This window comes from Myripristis murdjan, chromosome 6, assembly GCF_902150065.1.
Source record: "Myripristis murdjan chromosome 6, fMyrMur1.1, whole genome shotgun sequence".
NCBI classification, from domain to species: domain Eukaryota; kingdom Metazoa; phylum Chordata; class Actinopteri; order Holocentriformes; family Holocentridae; genus Myripristis; species Myripristis murdjan.
The window spans coordinates 9749528-9761528 of NC_043985.1; the positions used below are offsets into that span (position 1 = coordinate 9749528).

At 43.5% G+C, this 12001-nt stretch overlaps 1 protein-coding gene across 1 annotated transcript; it reads left to right on the forward strand.

Moving 5' to 3' along the window:
• The first annotated feature begins 48 nt into the window (after positions 1–48).
• Positions 49–11986, forward strand: arpin (actin related protein 2/3 complex inhibitor). Its single transcript, XM_030052761.1, has 6 exons — positions 49–226; positions 2601–2676; positions 3984–4116; positions 7729–7935; positions 9164–9327; positions 11161–11986. Exons 1-6 carry the CDS (start codon positions 135–137, stop codon positions 11167–11169), a joined length of 681 nt encoding a protein of 226 aa, XP_029908621.1. The 5' UTR covers positions 49–134; the 3' UTR covers positions 11170–11986.
• Positions 11987–12001: the final 15 nt, after the last annotated feature.

Consider the following 12001-nt stretch of genomic DNA (forward strand, 5'->3'; position numbering starts at 1 on the left):
TTGTGTGTGTGTGAGCGGTACGTTCCGTATAACAAACCAAGTGCCCCCTTGCCGCGCGCCGACATGTCCAGGAACAGGAAGTCGGCAGAGGGGAAAAAATCCTGCAGAAGGGAAAAGTTTGGATGTGATGAAAAATGAGCCGCATTTATCACAACGAGTCTCTGCAGAACAAGCCGGTGCACAGCGAGCAGGTGGAGCAGGTGTGGGCTCCGTCTGCCTACGACAGGTAGGGCGCGTTGTGTCGGTGCTGGCGGTGAGGCAGGGCGGCTGACTGCGGGGAAAGATTTCCGCTGGGATCCGTTCGCCTCTCCGTCTCCTGCCAGCGCACGCTTAAAAAACCTGTCAGTGAAATGTCTTGGTTATAATTAAAGATTCACGCCTCGCAGAACCCGACTGAAGCCCTCCTGCGACTCCACTTTATATTCTGGTTTATTCGGCATTCACCAACATGCATGTAGTTTCATTTAAATTGTATTTTATTTATTTATTTATTTTATTATTATTTTTTTTTTTTTAGTTTTTTTCTTGCTTACGTGTCCTAATGGTGTTAAGTCAAGTCATTTTATTTGTACGGCCCAGTACCACAAATTAGAAATTTGCGTCAAGGGGCTTTACAGCAACACAACACCCTCTGTCCGTAGAGCCTCACATCGGATGAGGAGCAACTCCCTAAAAAACCCTTTAACAAACAGGAAGAAACCCCAGGGGAGCAGCAGAGGAGGGATCCCTCCCCAGGACAGAACCCAAATTACATAATACAGCACTGACACAGGATAACACAGTTATAATGGCTTCATCAGGCATAGACAGAATGTGATGAGGAGGATGTCAAGTGGTGCCGGATGCCACCATGGTGGTGTGTAATTTTGGTGGAGGAAGAGTCTGGCGAACCAGCTCGAGAGGTTGAACTTGTTCCCACCTGGTTTTAACATCCGTCCTGAGAAATCTGAACACAAGCTGACACCTGCAAGTTCAGGTGGAAACAGCAGCAGTGCGTCCTCAGTGCGTCCTGAGTGATCAGATCTCATTCAGAGGTCTGGGACATTTGTGTCACATCAGAGGTGTAAACAGACGGTGTAAAGTGTCCGGGGACGGACTGAAGGACCGAGGACTAACCTGACCTCCTTTGTCTTGTCCTGCCCGACACCCCGACACTTTTCCACCAGAGGAAATATGTGAGCTGACTCTGGCCAGCAGCTGCTCTGTCAGCTGGTTGGTTAAATGCAAACTGAAGCGCAGCTCGGCTGTAAAGCAGCTGCTTAATGAAGGAAAACTCCCTTTAATAAGACATGAGCTCCCCTAAAAACACCATGCAAGACATTTTGGGGGGGGCTAACAACATGCAGGGTTTTTCTTCCATTTAAAATTTGGAGGCAGCAGCCTTTCTTAAATTCTGTGCTCTGGCACAATTAAACACATTCTGTCTCCCCCTAAACACAACAGAGTCACTACAGGATACCACAGAAATATTAGCCTAAAGGTTGAGGTTGATTTGTCCCCCTAAGCGGAGAACCCGACCCTGTCCAAGCTGCTGGAATAATAATCAATAATCAGAGCCTGAAGGTGATCAGGACGAGCCTGTAGCAGATGTGAAAGTGATTGACAGCTGCATTAAGAGGCTGGAGTGAGCGAGGATGTCTCCTTTTGTTAAATACCTGCTGCCTGTTAAATGCCGTTTTAGTTTTATTTTTAGCATGAAAGGAGGACTAGCAAAGTCTCTCTCTCTGATACCTGTTTATTTGCATGTAGAGCAGGAAGGTGAGATCTGATCCCAGGTGGGCAGGTGAGACACAGGTGGAGACACCTGTTAAAGCCAGGTGTGTGCGGACAGACTGACAGCTGTCCTCTTGTGCTGGGATTACTAAAGGGGCATTTTAATCCCAGGTGGGATCAGACTCAGCAGCTCAGTGTCAAATCTGAGATCCTCCACATGATTCGGAGCGGGTCTCAGAGGTCGAGCGTCAGTGGACTTTTGAAGGCCGATATAATAAAATCAACTGTTTTTGACTTCATTAGACACCGGACAACTGCTGAACTGAATATCCAAGTCAAAGTAATAAAATCTAACTAAATATTTAGATACATCTAGATCACTAAACTTCAAACTCATGGTAATTAATAAGTAAATCTGGAGCTAAAAATCAAACTCAGTGGGTGGGAACACTTTTTATTTTTGGAGCATTTTCTCCCCTCAGAAGTGATTCCTGTTGAGAAGCATCATATTGTAATGGAGGAAAAGAGAGTTTGTCTTTACAGTAGGATTTCACTAAATTACTCTAGACTTTTGCAGAATTAAATGAATTATTGTTTACAACTGATTCATTATTGTTTGCAGAACCTAAACCATTATTTTTTACACGTTTATTCATATGCAAAACATTGAAGTTACTTGTTCATGTCCCCTTTGCCTAAGGACTAGATCATTTTTGTGTCGGGTTACGGTGGAGAAAACATAATATATCAAAGCTAGAACTCCACAGGGAAGTCTGTGTGCATGCTTTTAATTTCCGTTTCACTGACATTTTCTGCCTAACGTCTAAATCAGCTGATTAAACTGAGCCGTGTCCACACACCCAAACTAATGGCTTCATTTTGTCCAGTGGCCCCGGGGTTCTTCTGGAAGGCCGGCTGCTGGATGTTTCCAGACATGCCATCACAGACGTCCACAACCACAAGGTACAATACAGAACAATACACGCAGAACAATATACACAATATTAACTGAGGGCTGGATTTGGCCTGGGGCCTGTTTTCATACCAAGCACACAGTCAGGACAGAGCCTCAGCACAGAGCCTCCTCTCAGGTCTCACGTTTAGTCGATAAATGTGTCGGCATCACTTGGATTTAAGGATCATCAGGTGGATTTGTTGAGATCTCTGTATTAACTGGAGCATCATGTAGTTATCAGTGTTTTTATATCACCAGTGTAACATATCAGGGCTCTCTGTGTTATTGCATTTGCATCATAAATGGTTTGAATATGTCACCAAATTACATAAGAGTGTATGAATAACAAAAAATACCACCTATTATGGTGTTTTGATATTGTATCCCTTCACTGTAATGCAGCCTTTCATAAGACAACAGTTATGTCATGGCATTACGTCATCCAGAATCCCAGATGATATCCAGTGTGTAGTGTGTGTGTGTGTAGTAGTGTTTGGAGTGGATATCCATGGACCGCACTTATCTAGGGATTACAGATTACAGTTTACCCACCAGTGTCAACTGTGTCAGTTTTGATATTATAGTTACTCTTAATATGGAAAAAAAAAATGCTAATCATCCATCATCCATCTCTCAAAGAAAAGAACATTCCTCACACCAAAAAAAATCGAATCTAATTAAATGAAATTAAATTTTAATCTAATTGTTTTGAATTTATTTGACCAGTATGACACCTAGACAATTCCATAATTAACATAAACCAAATATCTTTTAATATCAGAGTCCTGAGGGCGTAACTTGAAGTGAGGCTCCGGTGCTGAATGAGGGTCAGCCTGAAAAGGCCTAGAACGTCAACCTCTGGAAACTCATTTTCTTTTTGAGGACGTGTTTTGCTGTCAAGGCTTTCAAACCATCAGATAGTTTGTTGTCCTCTGTGTTTGGCACGGACTTAATATTTGGCATTCCCGTGTTTTTTCCATAGAGATTGTGGACTGCACACTGAGTAGTGCTAATTTATGGCCAACAGAGTTACGCCCGACTTTGGTTCTGTAGTAGGTTTCATTTGCAGGACGTGTAAACACTAGGCTCCCACTGATCTGACAGGCGGCCTCTGCATAATGCACAACATATGTTCTGCATTATGTGGACCAACATGATGTTGTTCTGTTGACTCATAATGTGAACAGAACAAACATTAACAAGGAGGAAAAAATCCAAACTAAGAAGCTGTGTGGAGTGTGCACTGGGGCAGAATCCATCAGGGGAGCGATGGCCAAACCAGAAACCACATCTTGTTGTTTGCTGTCGTTGTCAGAGCCGTTTCTACGTGCTGTACATCAAACCTGGGCGCATCCACCAGCGCAGATTTGATGCCAGCGGGAAGGAGGTCGAGCCAAACTTCAGCGACACCAGGAAGGTCAACACCGGCTACCTCATGTCCTCCTTCAGTGAGTCCATAACAGCCATCAGCTTCAGCAGAGCTGGACTCTTTTCTCTTGGAAGTGACAGTTTGGCTTCTTGCATATAAAGTGGTATTTGTTACTCCAAACGAGTCTTGTAGATCCTCCAGACTCAACTCCTTCCCTGTAGCAAGAATGAGCATTTCCCCTGGGGTCCTCTCCAACATGAAGTGGATCTAGCCGAGGAAACTCAAAGCTGAAGAAATGACACACAACAACACGGGCTGTGTTGGAGATTCATTATTGACGCTTTTTTCCAGTCGCCTTGCTTCAAACTGGTGGAACTACTTTGTGTCTGTATCACTACTCAGCAGCTCCCTCCGCGCTGTGTGTGTATTTACATGAAATTGTCAGACCTGGAGGATCTACTGCACCGTTATGGAGCAGCAAACACCACTGTGTGTGTGTGTGTGTGTGTGTGTGTGTGTGTAAGAACCCAAACTCTCAGTTCAAAATAGGATTTTATTTGCTCGTGCTAAAGCGTTCACTCCTGTCACTCATGGCAAACATTTCCCCGCCTGTATAAACGTGCATTTGCGTGCACAAACTTGCATTACCATATTTATCAGGATGTTGCATTAATTACCTTCATTCACTGACTTTCACCTGGCATGCAGCAGTTTTTAGGCGACTGGCCCTTGGTTAGCTTCCACACCGGATGATGACAAAGTGCAGAACAAAATCACAGTCAGTCGTTGGTCGATCATATTTGTTGGAATCCAGAAAAACAGTTTTTATAGTCTGTAACCTGCCACGCTCACAAATCCATCAGGGTATTTCCCAGCCCACAGTGACCCGGCCTTATTTTGGTAGGTTTAGCTGAGTCACTCCTCTCTCCCTCCTTATAATTATGCTCTATCTTCACTGAATTCTGAATTATAAAAAAAATAATGTTTTCCTTTACTGTAATGTTTTCAAAGATGCAGCCAGTCTTTTTTAATGCCTTTTTAATACTTGAACACTCCACCTCATTGTAATTACTTTTAAATATTTTCTCACTTCAAACTTGATTGAATCACTTTGCTGCCTTTTCATTCCCTTCCACATCTGCACGAGCTGCATCCCATAAGAAGAACACCTCGTATGTGATCTCGTAAATGCATGATAATTCCTCATTAAGGGAATCAGGATGTAAAAATATAGAGATAAGAACCCCAATGCTGATCTTATGTCATTTTATACAATCGCACAACCATTTGGTGAACCACATTCCTGCAGTTTGTCCAGCAAAGATTGATCCATTTCAGGTCACCAGAAGATGAAATATTCAGGTACCAGATGCATATTTTTCACCATTCAGTTCAAATCAAAGTTTTTATTTTCCCTCTAAAGATTCCCATTAATCACTCAATAAATATTTAGCGGTAGGAAAATGAGCACTTGAGACAATCTAACTACTAAACAACATAATTACCAATTCTAGTCCTATAAACCCCGGTGGGATTTGTGCCTTCTTTACCGTTAACACTGACGTCAGGAAGTCAGGGCCTTTGGCTGAATTGCATCAAGGCTGCAGCAGCACAAAGAATGATGCATAATGAAGTACAGACCATATTAATGCCTGATATGTCACAGATAAAGCCTCTTGTTCTGCCATTCACTTACACCCGCCAAACTATGTACATTTTTTTCCCACATGGATATGATTTGTTTATAAGAATTCTTCATGTCAGTTGTTCGTTCAGTTGAAGATCTAAAAAGTTACATTTCTTTACTGTTTAGAGAAGAGCCGTACTTCGATAAATTCATTAGCAATTTTCCTTTCTGAACCCAATGAACATATATTTATTTTCTGAGACCGAAAACTGAAACCCATGAAATCTGCCCAAACTTCAGCTTTATTCACTGCTCCTTGAATCAACTTATTAACCTCATATAAATTACAAACTCCTCTGCAAATGGCTGCATAAGCTGAGAAATGTGGTGGTGTTCCTGTTTTATTAAAAGATCAGAGTTGTGTTTTAGTCCTGGGCCTCTGGGTGAATTGTAGGTGAGCAGCAGCATTTTAAATTAAACTGTAAATGAGTCTGGAAACCAGCTGAGGGACCTGAGCCGGGTCATGTGATCCTTCTTGTTAAAACCCCAGCAGCAGCAGTGTTCTGGTCAGAAGTTCAGGTCAGAATCCAAAATTACCCCAAGATTTTTGACTTGACTCCTGGTTTTCAGAGAGAGGGAACTGAGGTGAGCATTGACTTTCTTGTACGGGGCCAAATACAAACCAAACACTATCGCTCTCTCATTCTGTCAGAATTTGATGCCTGACGAAGAGCTGTATGCTGTATGCAAAAATTTAATTTCGTTTGTGATGCCCTCATTGGCTTCCAGGCCCCCGTTTTTTGAGTAAATCCTCATACAAACCTCATAACACAAACTGTCTATACCGGGAACGGCATTAGCCCTGAAATAAAGGAACCTTTTGATTCTTTTTGAGTGAAAAGAATATGACTCATACGAGCATTTTCATAATTTCCTATTATTGTTTCTCTTGTATCCATTAATGTATGAATTGACTGAAATAACACAGAAAACATACCTGCCTTGTCTTCATTAGTATTTGTGTCAAACCCGTCATACAGGAATACTGGATCTTTTAAATCGAGCAGATGTCCTGTGGAGATTTACAGAGGTATCAGGGCCCAGGAACGCTCCTTCCTCCTACATTCACCCACATGGATGTGACCATAATTTCCTGTATGTCTATTTCTGTTTCTGACAGAAAAAAAATCACATTCTTTGTGCCACCAAGGAGTTTTCTAGCATGCTTTCGGGCAGCAGTTTTCAAAAATTTTCATGTTTTCATGTTCTGGGCCCCAGTATTAACTTTATTTAAGCCGTGGAGCCCCATTCGAAGTGGTTTTGCCTTTGATATGAGAAGGTATTTTGGTCATGCTTGAACACTGACAAATGGATTCCAAGTTAGATGAAAACATTGTTAAAATAATCCCTTGTGCATTTTTTGTATTTTATTTTCTAGTGAATTAAATTATAGTGAAATTAAACTAGACCCCCCCTGGAAGCCCCTCAAGGAAGCGGCTTCCAGTTTGCGTCATCTCTGTTAACCGTCTCATCGTATTCCACCGAACCTGCTCATTATTGGAGGAAAAAATATGGTCCTGTCCCAGCCCAGGCAGTCCTGAGGAGGCACTTGTCAAATGAACATGTGGTTATTCCTCTCACCCCATCTGAAGCCCAGCTGGTTTGTCAGTATTCAATGCCACCAAATAATAATCATCCAGAAATTCCCCCATAATCACTTCATTACCATCTCCTTCAGAACGAGGGTTGTAATTTAATCTCATCCATTATCTCTTTGAATCCATGTAAAGACAAATGTTTGCAAGGATTATAAAATTAACAGTAATTTCTCCTTTAAGACTTTGCAGTTTAACTACAAGCGTTCCACTGCAGAATTTAAAACGTAATATAACTATAGATTCTCATCGCCATCGTCGTCATCACCATTTAGTTACTATGACCAGAGTTCGGCCTTTTTAATGTCTCCTGATTGAAAAATGTTGAGCAATTCGAGGAAAAAATGGTCATGTCTTGCAGAGCATTGAGCACCTGTGCACCGTGCATGTCTGTCTGATCTCCCTGCAGAGGTGGAGGCTAAGGGGGAGACGGACCGTCTGTCCGAGGAGCAGCTGGCTCAGATGGTGAACAAAGCAGAGCTGCTGAAAATGACCGACAGGCACCGACCCAGTGGGGCCTTTGCCTTCTGGTACCCAGAGTCAGAGATGGACAAAACAGAGCTGGAGATGGGACAGGACGTGCGCCTGAAGACCAGAGGAAACAGCCCTTTCATCTGTGAGATCATTTGTTTTTACTGCTTTCTCACTTTCCTAAAGACACATTCACACCTGTGGAGAAGTGACACTGAGCTGAATCTGTTCACCGCATAACCAGCCATCCTGTATAGAGGTGTGTGGGGCAAATTATATATCTGAGACACAGAGAAGGAAATATCCAAAGTGAAGCTTTAAGCACAAAGTGGATCTTTGTCTGACGATGTAAAGGAGGAATTCTTTTGATTTGGCACAGAGCGAGTCTGGAGTCCAAAGCAGAAGAGTTTCATCTGCTGGTTAAACTGGATAAACTGCAGAGGCTGGGTTTGTGTGATGAAGCCGTAGTCCGTTGGTCGTGCCTGTGTCCTGGAGATGACCTCTATGAGGGAAAACAGTGAATGAAATTAAATTTAAATTTGTTTTTCCGGTCTCCTTCATAGTCCGTGTAGTTATCTCAAAGGGAAACATGCTGAGTTCAATGCCTCTTATATTCATTCATCCACCCTTTGATATTCAATAGCCCGTTTGGAGTGGAGTGGAATGCTCTGGGCTGTATAATTTGAGTATCTGTGAGGAATCCACTGCACTGTGTACGGCCGATCTGTTCCTGTCTTTTGCAAATGAGAACCATCACGAGGCAGCGAGCATCTTCACCACAAGAAACCTCTGCAGTCCTAAACGTCCAGGTCAAGACTCCTGATCTTAGCGGGGACGTTTGGTTCAGTGTGGACACAGTCACAGCTTACTGAAAGGAGAATAGTGTGCACACACACACAATATTAAAGCTCCCACACTATTTATTGTGCAGCATTTTGATCAGCGGGGTATTCATCAGACAAACCAACGTGCTACGGCATGGCTTGGTGCTACTGGGCTGACAGATTTGCCCCTTTCACTCTCCACACGTGTGGTTTGACAGGCATCACTGCTCACACAACCAGCATCATTAGAAGCAATAGCAAAAACATGTTTGGCATCTAGATGACATTTTAAATTTGAGTGGCATCACGGTGCTGCAGGATGTCCACATGACTTCAGAAACTTCCTGAAAGAAAACTTCCTGAAAGAAAACTAAAAAAACAAATTAACATTAGGATATTTTGTTTTTTTAATAACCTCAAGTTAATCACATGCATCATTAACATGTTAACTTTGACGGCCTTACTCTGAATATAATATTAAGGGTGGTGTGACCTCTCCTGTGAAAATGGTGTGATAGAAAGATCTGAATTTTTTTTTTATTGTTCCAGTCTCCTTGGCTAAAGTGGACGGAGGCACGGTGACCAAGTGCAACTTTGCTGGAGATGAAAAAGCCGGGGCATCGTGGACGGATAAGATCATGGCGAACAAAGCAGCGGCAGCCAGCGATCCAAAAGCTGGAGCAGAAGGGGAGGGAGCCGAGGAAGACGAATGGGTGAGGACTTCTGCTACCTGTCACCCCAGGACACACACCTGAGCTGAATAACGCTCCTAATCTGGTGTGGATTCTTCATATTAAATCAGCCTCCATTAGAGCAGAATTTCCCCCTCCAGTAGAATTTCCAAATAATCTGAACCATCTGATTTTAATCCACGTAGAGCACCAGGTGTAACAACATCTAATCATGTTAAAACAAACAGTAAACAGTAACCGACTGGGATAAAATCCTGGTTCTGGAAACGCAGCGAGAGGCAGACAGAAAGGCCTGCTGAGAGTAAGGGACGGTGAAGTCTGTCTTCACACCTCCAGCTCGGCAGACATTACATCACTTCACATTCAATCAGTTTGACCAGGACAAGTTTGTAAGATCTGAGACTAAATCTTTTGATCAGCATCAACCCTGAGCCAAAGTCTGAGCACGTCTGAGAGGCAGTGTGACGCAGGGTTTGCACCATCTCACACATCCAGAATTTCAAACAGCTGATCGGACTTTATTGGACATTCATGTGGTGAGACACATGGAAAGGAACATTTTGAGAGCAGTTACTAGCTGTTGCCAATTAGGGCTTGCTTAGTAGTCTTTTTAGGTCTTCGAATAGGACTTCATTATTTGGATGTGATAATGAAATTGGACTATGAATCACTGTGTGTCCATTTATCCACATGTCCCTTCGTACAGTGGCGTTATTTCCAAACTGATGCTTGGATTCCCACTGGTGGAAAAGTTGGTCAAGACAGAAGTTAAAAAGTTTAAAAAGTTAGCTACTAACTTTTTGCATGTCTTGGCCAGAAGAGGGCGTGGTAAGGTAAAGGCTCTTAGCATCTGAATGGAGTCACATCACAAAACTCTAACTGGGTACGTCATCAGCCACGGAGGATTAACTGACTTCAGCCCGTTCGGTCAGAGGGGGCAAGGCGGCAGGTGTGGTGTGCCACAGAAAAGTGCCGCAGTGTTTTTTGTGCTTTGGGGTAAATTAGAGCCCTGCAGCGTGCCAGCTGTTCGTTTCACAGCACTAAGAAGTCTGTGTACAGGATCAGTGTCAAAACCAAATTTAGATTTAGATGTACAGATTCTCTGGAACAACTTCTCACACGGACTGGGCCACGCCCTCTTCACCCAAGGCCACACCCCCTTCCCCCGGCCACGCCCACTGCCGTTTTTGTCAGTTTCTCCAGAGCGAGTCGTGTCGATGTGTAAGTGCCGAGAAGTGTAAGTGCCGAGAAGTTGTTTGACATTTGGCCACGCACACTTCTCGTCATGCTCTTTATTCCAGATTCTGGACTGGAGGCATCAGCTCTCCTGAGTAACTTATGTTGAGTCACAGTCCACCAGCTTCAGGCTTCCCAGCATGCAGCTGTCCAGCTGGCTCACATGGTCCTGATCAGAGCAGGGAGGAAAACGCGTTTACTATTTGACCTCCAGCTCAAACGCCGTGCGAGCTGTGTGGGAAGCCGCTCTTCTCTTTCACCGTCCACAGCAGACAATAGGGACTTGAGATCTTTCACAAGCACATCTAAGTGGAGAATTCCCCGACTGCCTTATCCTTCAGTGTGCACATCAGCACATCAGCGCGTCACTGAGACAACAAACTACAGGAATGCTGGCTTGATGTTTCTGGCAGCAGCGTACTCGGCGTACAGTACGATCCAAGGACAAGTATGGAAAGCTAGTCAGTTGCTAAGATACAATAAAATGGGAAGTTGCCAGCAAATTCCAGTGTGGTTGCATCTGTTCTTTAGAATATATACAAAGCAGGTGGTGACTGGGACAAAACACAAACCACAGAAAGCTCACTTTTCCACCTCTCTGTTTTCTGTCTCTCACAGGATGACTGAGGAACAAATGTGGCCCAACTCTGTTTACATTCAGCCTGAGCCGCTGGTGCTGCTCCGGGCTCCAGGTCCACACAGCTGAACCTGGCTCAGCTCGCACCCTCTGTCGGACCCCTACTTTTCACTCTGGACGTGGACCTTTGGCCAAGCTCGCATGTGGGACTGGAGCCGGAAGCCCCTCTCTCTTGTTTGGAGCTGGGCTTTCTGCGCTGCTATCTGATCTAGACTGCACCCCTGCTTCCTGTGTGTTTTGGATCCCTGTATGCATAAAAAATAATCACGGGTCTCTATCTCGGTGCATTCTGTCTTCTTGGCTTAGTCCTGCACTCCTTGTCTTGTCTAAATGTGGGTCGAGCCAGAGCAAAACATGTTATTTAGAAGATTTGATATTATACGTGTTGATTTGGGAGTACTGTCGAGGCTTTTTAACAGGCTGAATCCCCTGATAAAAGATGCAAATATGGGTTGTTTTGTTAAGCAGCCGAGCCAAGTTCAGCAAACCTCACCAGAATTACAGCCTTTGCCAAAATGCACTTTTGGTAAATTTCAGTGTCACTGTCTCAGCGCCTGCTTGCTGTTCCAGCCAAAACCATGAATGGTTACCTGGTAGGCGGCTAAAGCAGCCACCAGCTCTATAAGAGTGAAAATAAGCTTTCCACAGACCACAGTTTCCCATGGCCTTTTTTTTTTATATCACAGCCATAGTAAGGAGCTTTATCGTCTTATATGTGCTCTGTATAAGATTTAATAAATATTATCTGTAGTATCTTGACTATGCAAAATATCTGAAGAATTATATTGTATGAAATCGTGCTATTAAAAAAAAAAAAAAAAC